Source organism: Anopheles cruzii, chromosome 2, assembly GCF_943734635.1.
Source record: "Anopheles cruzii chromosome 2, idAnoCruzAS_RS32_06, whole genome shotgun sequence".
NCBI classification, from domain to species: domain Eukaryota; kingdom Metazoa; phylum Arthropoda; class Insecta; order Diptera; family Culicidae; genus Anopheles; species Anopheles cruzii.
Window position 1 is genome coordinate 18,715,714 of NC_069144.1, and position 22,580 is coordinate 18,738,293.

Sequence of the window (22,580 nt, forward strand, 5' to 3'; positions counted from 1 at the left end):
AATGTTTCTCTTTCTCGCTGTCTCTGTCTCGGGCGAAAACGTGCTTCCGTAGATTCGTCGGAGGACGTGATCCGCGTGAACAATTTTGGGCGCAGTGCCTAGGCTCCAGCATTCACACGATGCAGCGGTATACAAGAAGCTTTTATTTTACTTATTTTTAGAAAATATTCACCACTGTCAGGACATGATATGATAGTAAGCTACATGTATAGATGTTAAGAAATTCGTACTCTGCCATCTTATGGCGAAGTTCAAATAGAGGCGCCTACTATCCCCGACGATGACGTCATATCTAAAAGTCTGGTCGCAACGAACTGATCCGAGTGACCATAGTGATGATCTTGGTTACATTTGAGGGATACAGTGATTAGACAATCGATTTCTATCTTCAATCACGGTTATAACTCAAGACACGAATTTGAACACAAAAAGCTCACAAATATTAACGCTACTTACCATAAATTGACATTAGGAAAGGTAGTTTAAATCAATGTTTCGCACCGCTGGGGCCACAGTCACAGCAAGACCATCAGATTTCAGTGATCCTGTACCGCTCCCTAGTTTGTTGTCGGCATAATTATTAGTTTAAAAGGTTCCCCGTTTCCAGCCGGGTATGAACCTGCTAATCTCAGGAGCATCTTAAGCATCAGCCCAAGCCCGGGATCTTTTTCTCGGGAACACACGAGTCATCTTCTTTCGTTTATTACTTACGTGTCATCCATTACGCGTTTTGGGGGACCGACCGGTAATAGTTTTATTATACGGCCAACCCTTTGCGGTTCCTCCCGTTGGGACTATGCGCTCCAAAGAACTGGACCGGCTCGTCCAAGAAGCAGTCGTCCACACATTGTCTTGCGGGACATGGAACGTGTTTCGAAATACTTGTTTCTTTCAATTATCCTCGCCTTGGTCGCGGCGGCTGGAACCGAAACTTTGAGTGCTTATGACCGAACGCCCCCGTACGGAGTAGTTCCCAAAAGACATCAACAATCAGGTACCCACGACGCTCCCGGTGTCGGCCGGGTTGTAAGGTTAAAGGCGACGTTTATATTAGTTACGCGTTCGCAAACCGTTTCCTCCGACACTCCTCCGGCATCGCCGTCCGGAACGCATCTTTTCCATTTGTACATTCGGCGTCGTTTTGGGACGGTAATTAAAACACTGATCTTATCCTTACCGGGATTCGGGGCTCCCGAGCTGTAAAAGCCGAGAGCGCAAAGGGCTCCTATATTTCATACACACATTGCGATATCACAGAATTAGTCGTTATCTAACGCCAATTTGGCTCCCTCGCCCACGGTCTTACTACGTTGGGGAAACCTACTCGCTGTGATTTAGATTAAGGATCCCACACATGCCACACTGGAAGGGGCAGTCGTCGGCCTCGTGCAGCTTGAAATGGGTGCGCAGCTCCTTCTCCTCCCGGAACGACTTGCTGCAGATAACGCACTTGAACCGACCCGGGTCATCCGCGCTCGGTGGCGCTACCCGCCGGTGAACGGGCAAACTTCGGTCCCGATCGAAGGCGAACCCACCACCGACGGGACCGCCAGTCGACAAGGTAACTTCCGCCGCACCGGAACCGTGCGACTTGCGGTGAAACGTCAGGTGACTCAGCTTGCCGAATTGCTTGCCGCACTCCGTGCACTGGTGCCGGTTCTCGTCCCGGTGGATGAGAAAGTGTCTTTGGTAGGAGTTTTTGTACGCAAACGTGCGCCCACACTCGGCGCAGGAGTACTTCTTCTCTTTGGTGTGCGTCATCAGGTGGTCCTGGAAGTGTGACTTGAAGCGGAACGTCTTGGCACAGGTCGCACACTGGTACGCGTGGTTCCCCGTGTGCAGCTTCTGGTGGGCCTTCAGGTTGCAGCTCTGGGTGAAGGACTTGCCGCACACCTCGCACCCGAACGGCCGCTCGCCGGTGTGCACCTTCTCGTGCTTCTTGAACGCGAACTTCGATTTGAACGCTTTGTGGCACGTCGTGCACTCGTAGTCCCGGTGCTCCTTGTGGAGCTCCCGGTGCACGGTGAGCGCGCTGCCCTGGACGAAGGTCTTGCTGCAGATCTCGCACCGAAACGGCCGCTCGCCGGTGTGGATCCGCAGGTGCTGGCGCAGGTTCGAGCGCAACTTGAACGTTTTCTGACAGATGCCGCACTTGTTGCAGTGCTCCCCGGGATGATCCTTGCTCTGGTGCGTCCGCAGGTGCTTCTTCATCGGAAAGTGAGCCTTGCAAATCTCACAGTGATACCGTTTCTCCTCCTTTAACCGTGTCCCTCGTGCGACCGACGGAGACTGACGTCCCACCGGTGGCACCCCGGTAGAGTTCAGGATCTCCGCACCCGCCGTCTGGTCGTCGCCGGAGTCTTCGGGATTGCTCAAACCAATTCCCTCGTCGATGCTCGACGATGTTTCCTCCAGAATGATTTCGTTGCTGATAGGGACGTACTCCGACGGTTTCAGATTGTAATCGAACGCTTCGTCGCTCGCGGACTTACTGACTTGCGCCGCCACCAGCTCACTGTGGAACTGGGGACATAGCGAACAGGAAACGCAAAACGGGGAGTCGTGAAATCGAACGTTACAACTGTCGGTGCTGGCTTTCGTAATTACAGAGCTACAATCAAATGGCGGATCTCTTACCTGTTGCTCGGAACCGTCATTCAAGGGCAGGGGGTCATCTCGGAGCAGGGAATCCATTAGGTTAGGGTGAGCCAAGTCCGTCGGTTTCATCGGCGGATGTTTATCGGCCGCGAGCGAATCAGACCCATCGTGCTCCAGCTCGCTGATCGCAGCGGTCACATAGTCCAGCGAAGGGCACGGCACACTAGCTTCATACTCGGCCGCGTGAGGATCGTACAGGATCAGAAGGCTAACGGAGATAGAAACGGGAAAAGAATTAGGAACATATTTTTGATATAAACGGTTAGAAAGTCGTTGAAAATGTGCATTCATACATGGAGCATAGATCCTTATTTCTTATGATATTGTTTTAACTTCAGTTCTGTTTATACAGTAAACCCTCACCAGAAAAAACCCGAAAATATAATAACAATAGTGTGAGCACTTAAAAGTTTAAACACAGACAGAACGATTAGATTAGAAACAGGACACATTTGCCAATACATGGAGCTGCTATGAGCAACTGAACAAGCTGTTGGCGGAACGTCCGACGTGTAGGGGTCGCCCAGATCCAAAACTTCACGTTGGAGAGCGCCGAAGTTTGGGCTGCTGCAACGCCGTCAAGAAGTCTGGTGCTTCGGATTTTCACTCCCAGCCACCTTCGCCATGGGTATGAAAAATGTTCCCGGACATCAGCAACACGTTAGCTATGAACCGTTTGATGGCAAAGGGGAAAAGCGCGACACATATTGCGCCCATCGTCGCTTATCCCAATCGGTCGGATAATTAACTATCGCCAACCCATCGCCGGGCTGGGCGCCTGCCTCATATCGCCGAGGCCGAGACCGATAGTTCCACCCATTCGTTCCGTCCCCGGGTGCCCAGTTTTTCCCGGTCCACGATTCTGTTCCACAGATGATTTATGGTCGTCAGGAGTGTCGTTTGTGCGTTCCTGTACGAACGAGACATAATTTACGGCTGTCAATATGGCATTACAGTGGCGCTGTGCGACAGTGGGCAACACGGCGCGCTGGACATGGTGCCGGGCTCCCGTCCGCCAAGACGGCGACCGTAAGATCCGAGCGCGCACCATAATCTTCATCTTCTCCGGGGACACCAAATGACACCCCCGGCCGATCGGGCAAAGGGCGCGGCTGTAATTTGTTTTGCCCAAATACCGGCCAAATTCTGTCGGTTCTTCGAGGGGCCGACACTGAGAACGAAACGAAACGAAAAAAAACGGCCCAAACAGGAATTGTGCCTCCAGCATACCGGAGAAATGCTCCAGGAGCACGCTGGAGTAGCATACTTTTGGTTTTTTGGTTTTTTATGCTCGGCAAGTGTTGAATGGCAACACTTCTTCCCCGGTGCGTGCATTGCGTCGCCAGTGCGCGATTAATTAATCGACCGGTGGCCGGTTTGGAGGCGTCGCGGAAGCAAACGAATCGACCGCGGCCGACTTTAAAAATTTACGCATTTTCATTAAACCCTCCCCGCGGCCAACTTCGCGTGCGGGCGTGAGGCTGTAAAAATGTAAATTAGATTAGAGACACTCCTCCGCCCGGCTGCGAACTCTGAGCAGTCGAAAGAGCCAAGAATCCGCGACGAGGTAACGGCACCCGTTTCGCTGTCTGCATTCCGAATGGAGTGTAACGCTCGAGTAGGGATTCCTGGAGCTATTCCCTTTTTTTGCCGCATCCCCACGCCCTCCGGAGTTTCAAAGAAATCAGCATCAGGTTGTAATAACTGGTGTCTAATCCGATCAGAATATGTTTCGGGCGCTATTGCTCCCCACAGTACACGAACACCAACGACAACAGCAAAAAAAGTGGAAGAAAAGGTTAAGAGGACGCATTTTCGATGGGCTGGCCCTTTGAATTCTACGCCGGAATATGTATAATGCATTCAAATTGGCATTTCCCTTTTTTTCGCCGGGCGTACTTTCCTTGCACCCCGAGCAGCTTCAGTGGCGGGTGCTGCGGCACGTGACCCGAAATCAAGTAGATTACGGTGGGCACCTATTCCCCCGGAGCAGCCGCCAGCTCCGGAGCGACAATCGGAAATCAATCGATGTCTTCCCTGGGAAAAAAGAAACTACGCCGCCCAAGGTCTATGATTGACAGGATCCACTAGCGCCGCCGTACCTTTCGCCTAAATGCCTGCGGATCGGGGGCAACTATATTTGCATTCGGTTCATCCTGGCTACATTACTACCTCCGTGTGCCCCCTTTTTTGCTGTTCATTTTTTGTGCATTCCGAGAGTCGCTTTCTCCTGTGGACATTCAATGGTGTCACCGCCATGCACAGTGGGCGAAACGGTGGCCAATAGACGGGGGAATCAACCTAAAGTGCTCAGATGCTTTCCTTTCTTGTTTAAAGTAGAGTTTAAAAAAAATTTTCAATTACTCAAATTTAATCAAACTAAAGTTCAATTGTTTAGTTTTTTAATTGAGTATTGTCAGCAAATTCCTTAGATGACAGGTCAGGGAAATTCCTTAGATGACAAGCACCAAGGTGCAGTTAAGTGTTGTAAAATTTTCCAAAGGACTAGTTAAGACTAAGGATTTTTTCTGACCGAATTCTGTCTAAAACAGCACAGTAAAAAGTACAACAATTAATAATAAGGACATTTTATATGGTTTATCTCTACAAAAGCGTGAATACATTTAAGTGGTCGTTTCGATTCAAACTGCAACTTAAAGAAACATTTTCACAGAAACATTTAAAAAATAAGAAAAGCCCTTAATTCGCTGCACGTGTCTAATTGCTGTGCTAAACAAACTTAGAGGTGGTTAATTTGCTTCGACAACCCTCAAAAGTTGTGCAGTTTTTGGTCACCATTTCGTCGGCCGAGATGCCAGTGTGATCCGTGGGACAGAAATGATCCTTTCGCGGCCCCAAACACCCGCACACACCAGTGCGCCAAGGGTGTACTACACACACTTGTTAACAACGCCCTTTACGACGACCTGCGCCAGTTAACAAGCCGCCCCGACTTACGCGGTCCGTGCCAAAGCAATCGTCCTGCGGGGTGGCAACAACATTAGGGGCGGCGGAAGGCAATTTTTCTTTTAAGCAACTGTTTTTTTTTCGGCGACGTCAAAACGACGCTTTTTTTGTCTTCTTCTCATTGCAAAACTTGGGCAATAATTTCGCGGGGAATGGCAATGCTCACTTTTTATGGTGCCCATTCGCGCCCGGCACGGTGTTGTCTGTCGCGCTCGGAGTCCTGCGCCGGCTGCTGCAGTGCGCTTAAATCGTAAACAGATGCCAGCTGTAGAGAGGCGTGTGGCCGTGGCCGTGAGGGTGCTTCGCGGACCGTCCTAAGACAAATGCCTCGGAAGAGGGTGACGCAGTTCGTTCTCACCGCCGACACAAGGAGTTGCTTTATACTGTTTTAAACTCCTGTGAAGTACCGTGAGTATCGCGGTACTCTATGTGGAATCGCTTTAGTGCCAATGATTTGCATGCGTCTAATGTGCGCACAAATCAATCGATGGGTCGCTGCCGAGTACAAGATGTTTCGCAACGTCAACTCGTTAGCGAAGGACAAATTTATGGACCGTGGTAGAGAAATTTTGTCTTAACATTGCCAACATGGGGCCACCATCGCGGCTCTAGTTTGCCAGTGGAGAGTAATTGAATGCGTTGGGTACCCGTTTTCTTCCCATCTGGAGCCCTGCCCCGTACGATTGGATTTAAAATTAGCATATTTTTGCAATGTTTTTTTAGCCCATCGAATCGGTTCATTGGATTAACGGCCCAAGGGTTCGGTTGTGGGTCGCAAGGGCACACACAAATACGGCCTGGCACGGAAGTATCTGGCACAAGAAGCGGAACAGCAGGAATTTGCATACTTTGGTTTTGTGTCAAGTGTGTATCAAAGGGCTGACAAATCGGATCTGCCGCTTATCATTATGAGCTGCGGCATTGTGTTTATCTAATACATGCAGAGATTTGGTGCGACGAAACGCCTTGGAATGAAATCGTGTAAGGTTTTTTAAAAGTATTCCTCACGCCTCCTTGGCTGTCTTTTTGTGCTAAATTTAAAGCAATGTTGATAGTTTCATAAAAGAAAAGAAGAGCATGAAAATCAAATTAAAAAATTAGTTCATTATGTTCAAATTTTTTCATGAAATAGTATAAACACTATTTCATGTTTAGATTCACTATTTCATGTTTCATGCTGCGCATGTTTAGAGTTTTAATTAATAGTAATGCTTTAATTAATAATAAACTTCTATACAAATATGCTTCCAAACGATAGTTATTCATACTTTTCCTTTCACAGTGAGAAGATATGGCATCATTTTGATTGAAGCATCAGTCAATTTTAAATCGATTCGTTTGTTGAATTTTTTATCGACTCATCGGTATGCACGAATGAAAATAGATTTCAACGAAAAGCTAATGGCGGGTTATTGTATCCGGTGAGAAACTCCGATGCAGTAATTGTTAGTTCCCGGTCAGGTCATCATCTCAAACATAGAGCAAGTAGGATAAAGTTAAATTGAGCAAGGAGTGTCGGCAAGCCAATACGGGAAGTCAAGATCTCAGCCGACCGTCTACGAAGCTGAAGTAACCTTAGCACGTAGAAGGCACCGCGTGTTATAATAAGGCAATCGGTTACCGTCGTTGGTACCTAGCGTAAGAACAGCAATCCTAGTAAACGTGCGTTACATGCCTTCGCTACGATCAATCCCACACTTTATATTGTGGATTGAATAAAACCTAAACAACATTGACGTATCGTACAATTACGATACGTCAATACCGATCGATATTTCTGCCTATTGTTGCACTCAACACTACTACTATATAGAAGTGGGTTGGCAATATTTTAATATAATACAAATTTAATAAAATATCATCTTACGGCTAAAGTAAGAGTTCACTGCAGAGTGTGTACTACAAAACAAATTAGTACCTCACATAAAGCGATTCTATTTTCTTTTAGGGTTTATGGTAGCTCAATTCGTTAAACAATTTGCCAATACCATCGTTCCTCGTTTTAGAAACGCGTCCTTTTAATTTTATATTTTGATGTAAGACTATCCATTTTACCATAGAAGCCCATTTTACGAGCAATCAACCTTAAAAGCGCTGTGGATAAGATATTGTAACAGTTCATTCAAAGTTCGGAGTAAAAATCTATGTACATTCGTTCAAAAAGTCTATAACTAGGGCATATTGGTAGACCCGACGAAATGTTAACTTAACCAACATAGACGTCTGCTTTTATTATAGAGTTTAGACTAAATGCAACCATTGTTTTCCTGTCTAATTATTCTACTGCCAAACAACATATTTTGTCGATATGGCCAAACAAGAGTCTTCCAGAGTGAGCATTTAAAACATGAGTCGGAACCACACAGCAAACGTGCATCGTCGTGTTGGTGCGTGCATGTCACGCCCGCCGGTACGGGTTGGGCGCGGAAAAACATTGCGAGTAATTTCGGGAAATTGGCTCACGAGGGGTTGTCCACGGGCGCCGAGCGGAATGATCCGAGGGCAAATGCAACAAATGAATCAAGGTGTCGCTAGCGCCCGGTCGTGGTGGTGGTTTAAACGGTTTTATGTACGGCGAATTAAACGGCACTACTGGGATCAACCAGCACGGCGCCAGCAACGCCCCTGCTGCGTGTGGGGGTCGCCCCACCCGCTAACTCGGCATCCTGGGCCAACATATTAAGGAGAGATGTGGCGAGAAATGGCTTGTGCAGTGCGCTCATAACGTAATTACGGGAGTCGTATTACACAAATTGAGCATTTATGAAAATGAGTCTCATTCTTGCCTTGCCTGGTCTGCTTTGGGGGCGGTTAGGGCGCGCTGGCTGCCGACGACACAGTGGAAGGCTCGGTGGTATGGGCATGCCGGCATGCGTTGAGCAGCACCGAACGATGAATCGATTGCCGTGGCCGTGCCGCACGGAGGTCGAAGAATTTGTTAATGTCCGTGGTAAACCGTTGATGATGGGGAAAAAGTTACCCGGTGTCCGTGCCGGGCCTGGGGTTTGATTTTCCCCGATGCCGAGGGGTGTTTTCCTCGTTACCGCGGCGGCCGCTGTGGCCGTGGCATTGGCAGCATCAGCACAGCACAAACTGTAGCATCGATGCGTTGAATGCGAATGTCACGGAGGTAGCAATCAGGAGATGATCGAAAATTGGGCGAAATTGCGGTACTGGCTGACGGTCTGATGGTTTGATGCCGGCGGTTGAGGAAAAACATTTTCCGCGACTCGCTCCCGCATGATTATGAGATCTGTCAGGGGCAGCATTATATTAGCATTTCTGGCGGGCGAATCTATCACAATTAGGCGGAACAAGTCGATATGACAAGGGACGTTCGATCTTCGTTTCGCTGTTGGGGACTGTGCCAAGGTTCGTTTGGCGCAACCCATCCGTTGGACTCCCGGATTACTCGGGCATCACGTGGCCAAGGAGCCTTGCGTTTGACTTAATTTTCCTATTAGTGAAAGGTGCCTTTAATTCAAAATCACCATGATTAAAGTGTAGCTCGAAAACATGCCAACTATGATGTCTTTACGTAGATCAACCACAAGGCGATGTCCAATCTTTCGCTGGTCCCAACCGGTTCAGAAGTGCCGCAAAGCCGCAGGTCCAAGCTTACCACAGGGGTATTTGTAAGTTTGATTCTTACAATATTGCCGGTTTGTTTGCACCCAGCTACCATTGTATTGAATGAGTTGATTAACAATAAGAGTTCAAAAAAAAAACAATGTCTTAAGATTCTTTCAGAAGTAGCTTAAACAAAACTAACTTTGACCTATTATTTGAGGAGCATATAATCTAAAAGTGGTTCAATGAAGATGAACAGAACAATAAAATCGAATGCATGAAAAGTTAAAATTAAGTTTGTGTGTGTGTTGTAACTTTGAGCCTTAAATAAAATTATTCCCAATTAATTATTTGATTAATTGCAAAAACCCAGTTGTTAATTAGTAACTGATGGTCAATAGTAAAATGATGTATTAAAGAGATAATAGACCTATGGAACAGCTAGTCAAAATTCAAAACCCTGTTAAAAGTAGAGAGAATGACGAGTTTTTTCGAACTTATGTACAACAATCTGCTGTTCTATTCTAAACAAGAACGTAACGTAATTTAATAATTTGGCTGAACAAATTCTCTCGGTTCAAAAAATTTTTATTGCGTTTTGTAGACACATTTATTGTAATCTGTTTTATCATGTTGGTAAATTATATTATGCTCATATGTTTAATTTTCAATATGTATGACTTCATTTCGATTAAATCACACCTATTGTTTGAAATAGGGCCTTTTTTATCAAGTGGACTTTATCAAATATTAAAAAATAATTCAATAACTTAACGTTAATTGAACCATGAGCGTACGCTTATCGGGTGCGTAGAAAAAAAGCGTTACGTGCGATGTGATAAAGTTTTATATCTTTACTGCGGTAGAGGACGTGAAAGAAAGAGCATCCCAGAACAAAAACCGACCGAGGACATCAGTTGCCTGCGTCAGCCTCCGGTCAGCCGAAGCGACACGAATCATTAAAAGTAAATTCGTCGATGATGAGAAATTACTTCATGTCCCGGTATTGCATCGTGGTGCATCTTGTGGCGAACGCATCGCGACGATCGGGCCGGAATTTCGCACAAAAAGCCTATCGCTGGCCGATAGCGCGCTGCTCGAACGAAAACGTTAATTTATTTCCTTATGTGTGTAGTACTCGATTTTAAATTCCGGCTTTTTGTGGCATCCGCATCTGGCTGGCTTAATAGCTGCGGCCCGTGTTGCGGAATGTGGAAAACTGCAGCACCGTCCTGCAGCAGTGACATGTGTTTTTGTCTTTTTTTTATTTGTTGTTAAACGCTCGTTGCAATCTGAGCAGTACGTCGTCGCCACGGGGAGGACGATTTTGAAGCCCTGGACCTGGCGAGCGGCGAGCAAAAACGCATCAACCAAACTGGGTTTCCGGCTGGCGATTTTCTTGTCATCGCATCGCCGTCGCCGATCGCGGCGGATTCTTCCACCCGGGAAGCGGTGTGATCATCAACATTTGATATCATTTGATTGATTTTGTGAAATCAATTATGTGCACAGCATAGAGCAAGCCCGGCCTCGGGAGCCGGTGATGCGCAACTCGATACGGTAAACGATCTGCGATGACGATGCTGCGCGGAGTCTGCATTTTTTGCATAATTAAGACACAGACGACCGTTTTTCAACACAGATCGGGTGGCTTGTTTATATTTGATGTAAATGTTGCTTAATTTTATCCACCCTGATAACAAATATATATGAAGTTCAATCACAATCGGAACATATTAAGTATACATTCTTCTTCGGTTCCCAATCTTCCAAACGGAAAATGGGAAAAGTGGCAGATCACTTAAACCAAACACTATCATACTCACGATTCCATTGTAGGACACAACACAGACGATCGAAAAATTCGCAATCCAAAGTATGCAACTCCACAGCTCCGGGTCTGGGTATTTTATTTCACTTTTAGTGTGTTGATAGTTGCCAGTGGTCACTATTTGCCTTTACACTATTTAAAGTATTGTGTCGATCTTTCCCATACACAAACCACGGCACGCTTCAGTCACTATAGTATCACTTCCTTAACGGTCGAGCGTTAGAGAGCGACCCATCCAGTCGTAGTTCGTCACTTGCATTAACTTCACCTTCACCTTAAAACTTCACCTGAATCCTTTCTTTGTGATAAAAATAGTTATCCACAACAGTCTTCATCGGAGACCGGGGAGCGCGAGACACAGACACGTCCACCTGAACCGACGACCAACGCGAAACTGATCTTCATTGGTTATGCAGCACATGCCGCCGGTGTGTCCCGGTACAATACCCGACATTTCTCGTGGATCTCGCATGTATCCTGCGACCGTAACAGGAAGCAGCTAAGGAGCGATGGAGACGGACAGACACAAACCCAGAAAGCGAGCGGGCGGGATAGAGAGACACACACACGGGGAAGAGAAACAGAGAGAGAGATAAGCAGCGCTTGCCTTGGCCATCCTTTGGTGGAAGCAGGATAGGCTTGTCATGGGAGGCACGTCATCGTTCGCCGAACAAGGCGCATGTGCGGCGCTTTCTTTTTGATTGTTTGGTGCATCCAGACACAGCAAATAAGGCACCGGCAGCCAAACCGGTCAAAGGCTGAAATATATACAACTTACAGTTTTCGGCCCGTACACCCAGGAATCGGCCTCTTGGTGGTTTCCCAGGTACAAGTGTAATGCTGGTGCCGGAATTTGGCCCCCAATTATCCCCGCGGAAACCCTGAACCTCACACGGTGCATTACCGGTACTTAGAGTCTGGCGTTGCACTCGCGACCCGGACAGCCAATGGGAGCGCAGCAGGACGATCCGTGCTGCCGTCGGGCGGCAGCCAATCAGCGCGCAGCACTGCGACTGGCGGCGGCACCGTGAGATTTACTTTACATACCGACGAGGCACAATTTGTTTATATCCACCGCACATTGGCTGGCGTTAGATTATTGTTTGAATTGCGTTACATTGGACCGTCTTCTTCGCAGGGATAATCTGACAATCGGAAGTTGGAAAATAGTTAGTAGGATCAAATGCACAATCGTTTTAAACAAACACTTCAGGACCAATACAGAGCGGTATTTTCGAATGGGCTTTACAGTTGTTTTAGAATTTCTGTGCAATATTTATTTAGTTCGGTTTCAATGAGCAGTGCATATAGTAACATTCTACTTTAGATGAAAGCTTTAGTCATTCAATGACTAATTGACCTAAGAAATCAATTAATAGTTGTTGTTCCTTTGCTGGAAAACTCTACAAAGTGGCAAGTATATTTTCGTTGTTTAAAATAATTTTCAAAGTTAAATCAAGGTACTTGCAATCAAACAAACGGAAGTCTCACGCTGAGGTCACTGTTATCTGCTGGTTGTTGGCAAACGGTTCAAATAATTTTCTCTTATTCAAGCACTACTCATTGTTTTGACTGCAATATGAAACTATAGAACAGCGTACTGAATAAGTTATTGATTTCATAATCTTTAGTGTATTGAAAGGAAAATGTTCATGCTCCTATGCCACATACATCCACATAATCAATTCTAGTCGTTGTTTGATAATTTTACTCGTTTGAATTATTATATGCAACAAGAAGTTTAGAAACTCTTCCTCTTGGAAATCATTTTATTTGAACTTTTCCTTGAACTGTTTTCGTTTATGGTTCGAAATATTCATCTTGATTTCCCAAGCATCGGATGAGTTTTGTTTTAACAAATTTTCTATACATTATTTTATTCATTAAATTTAAATCCATTGACAATTGGTTAAAATATTGCTACTTTCTGAATAATCTGATCTGAATTTAAATCCTTCATCCTTCTCCCTTAACAGTTGGCCTTTCTGCAGAAGCCAACATCGTGAGCAGGATAACGTGCCAAGCCTCAATCAATAAGTATTCCACGTGAACTTTGGAACCAAAGATGATACTGTGCGGATGTTGATCCGCTCTGATAAATCCCAACAGCTAGGTAGAGGGCATGGCGATCATGCCGGGAAATTTAAACCACCCGAAGGTCACTTTGAATTTTCTTGGATATTAAGATTCAATTGTATTTATTCTGGGTGATTAAAACTTCCATTGGAGTGGTCGACTGAAACTGAAACTAAACGAGCTAACGTAATAATTGTTTACATTGCTTATTTCGTTATAAAAAAATAGTTGTTAGTGGTGAATATCTTTATACATCGATGACAAATTATCTGACCGTGCCGGACATCCTTTAAAAATGAAAATGAAGAAATTAAGCTGATTTATTTAATTTTTTATGTTGGATTGTTTGATCACCAATGAACAATTTAAAACAGCATTGCCAAAAGAACTACATTTTAAAACAAGGATTATTATTCATTCCTGTCGGCAGACAATTAATCCGTTGTAACGATTCTCCATTAATCACCTTTCCACAAGATTCGCAAGTCTCGTTACGCAAAATCAGAACACATTTTACGTTGACTTTTACTTTTCTTCTATATTTATGATTTTAAACATGACTCGTGCCAACGAACCGTTCCATGCAAATACAACATTTCATTCTGAAAGTGCATGTAGCCGCACTGATCCCGGAGTATGTTGTAATCAAATTTAACGCCTTTCCGCCGGTACGTTTTAAAAATGAAGACCTGAGAACACGGATTATGCGGTAGCCTTCCAAAAGGTAAATGAATACATCGTATAATTTAATCATAAAAGTGCAGCGCCACAGCAGACGTTATCAGCGGTCGGCCGATCATCCGGTAGTAAGGTAGCCCTGCCTTTGCGCGTCCCAGCCAGCGTCTTCGCGTTCGCTTCCTGCGCTTATCGTGCGGCACATAAATTACCTCCAAACCGGCCCCTGAAGAATGGCCGCCGCCGACCGCTCTCAGATCAGCATCTTTTTTCCGACAAAATCATAAAAATGTCACAAATATGAGGGAAAAGGTAAACACGCAGTCGTCGGATCAGATGGGACCGGACCCGTGGTTGTTGACTGCGAACTACGTTGTTCATATTTCACGGTCTTGATTTGTGTATCGCTTTTTTCACTCCACACCTTCTGTTTTTGTGGCTTACCTTCTCTCGATAAGCCGCTTCGCGTATAGAGCTCTCGTAGTTGATTAACGGCGCGCCACCTTTTCTTTGCTTTTCTAAGAAGGATGTACTTTGAAGGAAAGCATTGGGCAGTTTTTGGACAAAAGTTGAAGCGATGAATAGAATTATTTTTTATTTCGTACCAAGCGATAACCGTAAAGGTTCGTGTTTTTCAATGTTGGCAATATGATACGAATGCTGAAATTACTTTCATTTTGAGAGCGTGCAGCATCGAGGATCCATAAATTTACTCTCTTACTCATTTAAAGTTGGAACTCATGAAAAAAAGGCAAAACTTGTGGTCAAATGTTACCCATATGCATGCCAGCTTGTATTTGTACGGTGATTAGTTGGGTTTGATGTGAGGCAATAAACATATTTAATTATTATCGAGAAAGAAAACCACGAAGTATCGTTTGAATCTGATAACCTAATCTAGAGCCGTGCCCTTTGAAGACATGTTTTGTCACCACCACACCACCCTCGGCGCGGGCGAAAGGCATACTTTATAAGATCGCGCTGACGGCTAAATACACACACCACTCCGGTGGCCACCCGTTTGCCGAGGGTGCCGCTAACGGATCCGTAGGCAAAGCCCTATCCGACCAGCAGACCGAAGGGTCGAAGGAAGGGGCACTGGCAGAGCACAGCGCGCACCATAATTGCCGTACATTTACAGATGATTAATTAACCGAGTTTTTGCATAAATAAACGTATCAGTATCTGATTAGAGAAGGCGGATCCTTCCAGGGTTGAGCACTGTCGAGCGAGCAGAAGGCGGGAGAACAACGGTTGAGTTGATTAAATATAGCAGGTAAGACAATTATTTCTCTGTTTAGCTAATAGGCTGGGACCGTTTGCCGTTGACTGGCTTACTAATTTTAGTCTAATCGAATCACATTTATTACAGCTGAGATGCTGAAGGAAATCGCAGGACTCGCCGAGGGATTCTAGGCTCGGTCTGCTTGAACGGGTTCGGGAAGTCTTTATTGTTTGTTATCCAAATATGGTGAAGTTCTTTTTCTGTTGTTTTGTTTATGTTTATCACAATATTGTTTACATACAAAAGTGTGAACAATAAAAATATGATTTTCCTTTTCTTTTCTATTGTTTATATTTTAATTCATTCTAAAGTGCACCATAATAAGTTGCTCTGAAAACTAAACTTATTGTGTCTCACAAAACAAAGTTTATTTCAACAGTAAATTAAATTTATTCAATACGAGAAGAAAATTTACTTAATATCCATCAAAAGTTAGCTATATGCATTTGTTAGATTTGTTTTTACGTTTGGGGATCATTATTACAACATCAGTGTTTTTGATGTAAATGTTTAGATAATCAAAAATGTGCTAAAAACTCTGCTGCAAAACTGCAAAAAGTTCGCAACGCATATCATTTATCTCAGGCAACAGCTGAAAACCTCAATATTGTCATTCTCTTGTTTTGTCATGCACGACTACCTATTCCTTGTAAATTGATACATCATCCTGTTGTAGGGTGAAATCTTGATCAATATGACATTTTCCTTGCGGAATTATTACTTCTTTCATCAAGTTAACGTAGACTCTCGACTCAACACATTTCAGAACTTTTTGACTCATAGGACGAAGGTTCACTTCCTGTTGACTGTAATTGAATGTTAGTGTGAAGAATAAAGTAGGTGTTAAAATATTCTGATGATAGAAAGGTATTCCTTTTCCCAATTGGCCTTACTTAGGGGCCGTCATTTTTCGAGAACATGGTCAGATTTGCCTACATCACGCTGTCTACGCCGAATGATATTCACTCAAGGGGTCTGTTTATCTGCTGAGTTTTTTCACTAAGAGACACATAATTGTTGTTCAGATGCTTATCACAAGCTTATGGTTTCGTGTTGTTCGTGTTCTGGTGCCCAGGAGTTTCGCTACGATAAAAACGACCGACCGATAGAAACGTGATAATTCTGTACCAAGAACCTTAAACATAAAATGAAACATTTCAAAAAAATATTAAATTAGTAAATATACACATGTTTGAAGATGTATTACAATGTTCAGCCACTTTATTTTTAAAATTCAGTCTCATTAGTTTAACATTTAGAAGGATTTGAAGCTATTTGGACGGTACTGTCAGAAAACAGCCACCTCAAACTGAAAGAAAATTCAAACCAATTCCCAGAGAGTGTTCCGTAGAGTACTACTAATTTGTGAATATTACTACAAGTAAAAGTATTTGGGTGTGATTCGATTGGCCCGCTACAACTACGGGTTACAAAACATGCCCAAAATGTGAACCAATCGGCGCACCAGCTCTCTTCAACACACGCCAACGAACAATACACTTCGTTAAGGGCTTTATTAATATTTACGACGACACCGTATCTTCGGGTGATTCGGCCGAATTTTCTTGGCGTTCCACGTTCAGCTAGCGCGCCGACCATTTGGCAGCATTTTCCGCATGAGCACCAATCATTGATTTCGTTCCAATAGATCATACATAAACATTTATGGTTTGTTTTATTTACCTTCGGGGGTTTGGCTTAGCATTTATTAATCCCTTACCTTGCGCCGACCCATCGCCGGCTGACCGTTGACCAAATTCCCCGGTGGGTTTCCGGGAGCGCCACGGAGTCACGGACATTTAGACGTCCGGCCGTAGCGGTTCTTAGACCGGTTCTATCAACATCCCAGGGCCTCCCCGGGCCTGTGACAAACGCAGGGACGGCGGGCGCACGATTTGAGGGATGGTCAATTTAGGGTATTTGCTTCCCGGTCAACCCCGAGGTGGTTTTTCCGGAATTATTGCGGGCGTCGTCGAGGACTTCCTACCGTTTTATTGTCGTTTGCCGTTTAGTAGGAGTCCAGCGTGCTATTCACTTCCATCCCCGGCAGCGAGCTAGGTGACCCTTGAAGTGAGTTTGGTCATGGGAAAACACTGTGGTCCCCGCACGCAAATTGAACACCAGAGAGTGTGATTTTTTATGCTCAAAACTAACGTGTGTCTTCTGTTTCGAGTTAAACTGTGGGGAAGTAGTAAATTTTAACCCGCGGGCAATTAAAGGAGCGTCTGTGTCCTTTCCAACCACAGAGCCGGGGATGGTTGCGTTGAACAGTAACAAGTATTTTGAAAATGGTATACGAATGGTAAAGGATAAGGTGCCGTAAATGGGTACCACCATCAATCAGCTGATAGCGATTTTTGGTATAAATATTTGTGCTGTGATTGATTGTAATCTCTTCAATTTAATGCTCTTTCAAGTAACTTGTGTAGCGCTTGATGCGGTATGTTGTTTGCCTCCAGTTATTCGCTCATCCCTTTCAGACGATCCCGTTCTATGCATATGTCTATTAAGTCAGACTCAGCGGAAGACGTGATCCGCAAGGGATGCCTTGGGTGAGATTAGTACGAATTTGTTTTGTCCCATTGCCTCGGAATCCTCGCTGCCCAGGTAATGGAGACACTCCGTTCGGTCGTCTTCCGTTTATCAACGTCCTGGCGGCCGGCGAAATTGGGGACAGAAATATGTAAATTTTTATTTATCTTCGCCGAAGTCATTTTTCATGCCGAAAGATGTTTGATACATTGCTTCGGATTACACCCCGGCCATCCCGGAGGGTAGACACCCGGTGAACGAGCGGCGGAGCTGCGAGCTCCGGAAGCCTTCCGGTGCCATTGAGTTTCTGCGCCGGGGACAGTGCTTGGCTGAGAAAGAGTTTTCCTGGGAAGTGGAATATAAAAGTGATTGCCCGAGTCGTCGCACTCCTTGGGGATAAAAGTCGGCACGGGAGGCGTCCTAAATTAGAATGTGATAAAATCTTTGAAACTATTAATTGCGCTGCGTTTGAGTTATTATACACCGCCCAGAAACTCGTTATGCTCATGGCCGTATATTGATCTATCCCAATTTTGCTAGAGCCAGAGCCAGTCAAGTATTGTGTTTAGGGTTTCAATGCAATTACACTGTACGAATTTCGGGCAAATATGCTAATCCCGTCGAACGGCCAGGGCACCACTGGATGCGTAAGGTGTAATTTAAAATATCTGCCAAGTTGCAAGGTTGAAGACACGATAAAAGCATTAAGATTGTGCGCGCTACAAACCTGGCAGCATGGCACGCGTCGTCATACATCGCTACATGCCGATAAGTAGCGACTGTGAAATGAAGTGACTTCCGAAGGACGGAAATCGATGTAAATGTATTCATAAATCTTGAACATTTTCGGAAGCCCATCTTGAGCATGATGTTTTAGAGTAAAAGCATACCTGCCCTTGAGCGCACAGCCAGCGACTAATTTGCATATTCATTGGGAGTGCGCCCGGTGCGTGTTTTGGGGCGAACGGTGGCCCAGTGCCAGGCTTTGCAAGCAAGCAAACTTGATCTGCACGGAACGGTGTCAATCGCTGCCAATAATGACGAACGCGACCTGGAGGGTCGCGAGTATTCCATGAATTTATATAATCTTATTAAAAACCGTTTTCCGCTCCCGATTCCGACGGCTAGAACTAATAATAATAATTTCCACGACACTTTTTCGCTTTCTTCTTTGCCCGAAGTGTGTTTCGGTGTTGCTCGTCAGATTATCTGACACAGCGTGCGTATCTTCCTTACCAAGATTCGGAAAATGCATTGGAAGCGAAACCCATCCCGGTAGAATGGTGGTGAAAACTTTAATTTTCGATTTAACATCCTTGTGCATTCTTTGCCGATACGTCGCTAAGATTACTCTAATCTTCATCTGTTCGATCTCCTCACTGGTCTAGACTGACCGTCGCATCGTTCCGTGTTCTGAAACAGGAAGACGGACGGGTTCACTCACGTGCCAGACCCTCGGAGCCTGGTGGCGCCGTCCTGAGCGTTGCAGAATGTTGTCACGCAAAAGCGGAGGACGGTATTGAGTCGGCTGTGAACTGGTTTGGAGAACCACGTGACTCACAGCGGAAGATTTGAAGTCAGGCCTAAGATCTGGAAATGTCTTTTTGCACGAACGGGTAACATATTTCAACGACATCTGCCAAGCGCAAATGTTTGACAACGTTATTTGAAACTGAAAAAAGCATAATCAAATGCTGATACAAACTAGACAATACTAACGCTTCCAATTCTCACTATACCTCACTGTAGCCGAAAAGATTCATAAGTGATGATGATGATATATACAAAAGCTACTGTCGGTTTTGCTCAAACTCCGACTGCCTTTAACATTCCGGGCAGCTGTTGTGGCTTTCGCCAGGGATGATTCGCGAAGGACGTGTTCTGAATGTGGAATGTTATCGATTTTCACGTTGGTGAGGTGTTTGGATTAGAGGCACATATATTTTCATTTTGACAGTTAACAAATGTCAACATCTACTACAACTTCGGAAAACAGTCCCCTCGAAAGGTTACTAAGCGCTACTCTATATTTCGCCACGAAATTACTATAATTTGTCGGTGCAGCTCGATACTAATGCACACGCAGATGAAACCATTTACCAACATTATATAATTCGACAAATGAAATATCCGCACATCGGCATGGTCATAAAAATTGGCACCACTTTTCGTGCGAGTACTGGAAGCTGTCGCTCCGGTTCGGCTGGTGAATGCCTATGAGCAATTCTCGACCCAGTCTCGAAACCGCCCTTCAAAAAGAAAGGGGCAAACAAAGAATTTTCTACATGAAGGGTAAGAACGCTGTTTTAAGCATATTAAAGCACGGATTAAATTCATAAATTCTTTCAAGTGTGGCGTCCCAAAGCGGATTAAGGCGATGGTAGCCGACACGTCGTCGTGCGGAATGCGCTTTCTTTGCGCAGTTCAATTGTGCGAATGACTTTTGTCCATTATGGAAAAATGCTTTTTATTATGTTGTAATTCTGATTTATGGTTTCGCGCAAAAAAGGGCTTTTCTATTTGATGAAAGCCAACGATAGTGTCGGCCGTGTTTCTGTGTCGTTGGATGGCATAAACGTCTCGGGTGAACTTTTCTTTTGTCATCCAAGATTTTGATATTTTCACAGCATTATTTTATAAACTATTTTTAAGAAGACTGGCTTTGTTTGACTGTCAATTTAATTTATAGAAATAAAGTAGGTAAATTGTGAAAATACGCACTGCTCCGACACTGCTGCGAAAATGTTGCTCGACCTATCGGTCAACGAGCATACGGAATAGCTCCGAAAGGCTTGTTGCTCGAAACGTACCGAAACATTATTAGCACTAGAATGGTCGCAAAAGATTCTACAATTCTCCTTCGCTTCTACGTAATTCCCCTGGGGGTCACTCCGGTAGTCCGGTCGTGTTGCTAATATTTAAGCAGTCCCCTCTGGCGACGTGGCCGGGTTTCAGCGGGACGGTCCACAGCTTAATTTTGACGCTCGGAAACGCGTCGATTGTTGTAGGCGATGGGGGCGAGGGCGATGAAATGCATGGGACACAATTGCACGGAATACAAATGTTATTTCAATTGTATTGATTTGACGAAAATTGTTCCGAATTGGACAAGTAGCGCGCCCGGGCCGTGTCAATATAAGTGAAATAAATAATTCATTAGGTTGCCATAATGCCACTGACCCAACGTGACCCGAAAGGGCATTTCGGTGTTATGCTGCACCATTTGGAAAAATGACATCGGTCAAGGGTTTTCCATGCGCCACGCTGGGATGAAAAGTCCGACGGTAAGATAAGCACTTCCGCATTGCCGTTGATTGCTGATCAAATTCGATTTCGTGCCGTTATCGGAGAAAGGGCCCCGCGTTGGGCCAGCTGTCGTTGTTTTGTGGAACGAAACAATGGCCGACCATGGCGGCCCCGGTACATTCAGCGCTCAAAGGATGTGTGGATTACGGTGATGCCTCTCATTTTCATTTTTTCCGACAAACGACGTCTTGAAGATTTTCGGAAAAAGCTAGTACCAGCCATTTTGAACCCTTCGCGGCCCTTTTCCGGGACGCGCCTTTCGTTCCGCCGTGATCCTTTTTTCACAATAAAGGGATATCAGTTGCATAGATTGGGAGAGATAATCGAATCGAGTGGTCGAACGATGATTTCCAATAGCGGAAACGCCAATTCCGAGCATGGCACTGAAGCTAGCCACAAAAGACAACCATTATGGGCACGCGCTAATAGATGCTTATCCCTGGTGCTTCAAATGTTTCGATACAGCATTACGGTGGCCATAAACAAGGATAATGCGTGCACCGTGCACAGCAGAATGTTTAAACTCGCCCGAAAACACAAGATCTAAGATCCACTAAACAGCAGTACGTGGAGTAAATCCCTTTATTGAGGACGATTTTTTGCAATACCTTCCAGTTTTTCAACATATAAAACTAAGCTTTTTGAATTGTTTTCGTCACAGAAAATAATATGTTGGCACTGTGAGGCATTTTCGTGGACATTGGACTCATTTCACTATTGTGCCAATGTTCACAAAAAAAATCCTCGTCGATCAATCCTGTGTTCAGAATAAAAAGCACTTGCAGAACGCGTTGACTGCTAATTATGACACCTAAAGAGATGCCTGGTCTTTAAATACAAAATGACTTGCTTAACAAAATGACTAACTATACGTGTGAGAATTGTTGAAAGACTCTTTTAATTTAAAGCTTCCACGAAACATGAACACGCCTGAAGCATTTAGCTTAATTCATTGTCAATTTAACGTGTTAGTGCCATGCGCAAAACAAAGAAAGGGGAAAATGATGAACCAGTAATTTACTTATTCATGTACATCACCCATTCACAACAACGTGGAGGGAGGGACAATTCTCTTCTTTTCACAACAAAAGACTCAAATAATTATTGTTCTGTAACCCCTTTGGTGTTTTGGTCTACAGAAATTCAGACAACAAGCATTCAATAAAAATGAAGCAAAAAGGGAACAACAAACTGTTGCTCAACTCAATACCTTATCTCTTTTAAGAAGGGTTTGCAATGAATGCTAACATTGACAAGGACAAATTATGCACCAGCAGCAGCAAAAACACCAACGGCACCATGTCAACATAATCGTGATCAATTATTTAGTCATTATTTTTTATTAGCTATTTTTTATTCGTCATTTATTTTTTCCATCAAAATAAGGTTTAAAAAAAATGGTGTATTGCTAACTGCTTTTCAGTAAATCACCTAAAGTAACCCGTAAGGTTTGAAAAAAACTGACCTGACTGAAACTGAAAACGTCTATTTTTAAGATGCATTCTTGTGCCTTATTTTATGAAAAGGTCCCAGGTTTCGATTGTGTTCAATGCTTTGTAGAAGAGGGAAACGAAACCGTAACACACAAAAAAAACCTGGCTTTCTGACGGAATAATATATACGCACAATTTATCAACGCACCACTTTGGTATGTAAATTTAAATTTGAAACACAATATAT

General features: G+C 44.5%; 1 protein-coding gene across 1 annotated transcript; it reads right to left on the bottom strand.

Moving 5' to 3' along the window:
• Positions 1–1,305: 1,305 nt before the first annotated feature.
• Positions 1,306–15,969, bottom strand: LOC128278597 (zinc finger protein OZF-like). Its single transcript, XM_053017326.1, is given in 3 exon segments — positions 1,306–2,523; positions 2,638–2,866; positions 15,956–15,969. Coding segments are annotated over 3 exon segments (1,461 nt in total).
• Between the last annotated feature and the right edge of the window lie 6,611 nt (positions 15,970–22,580).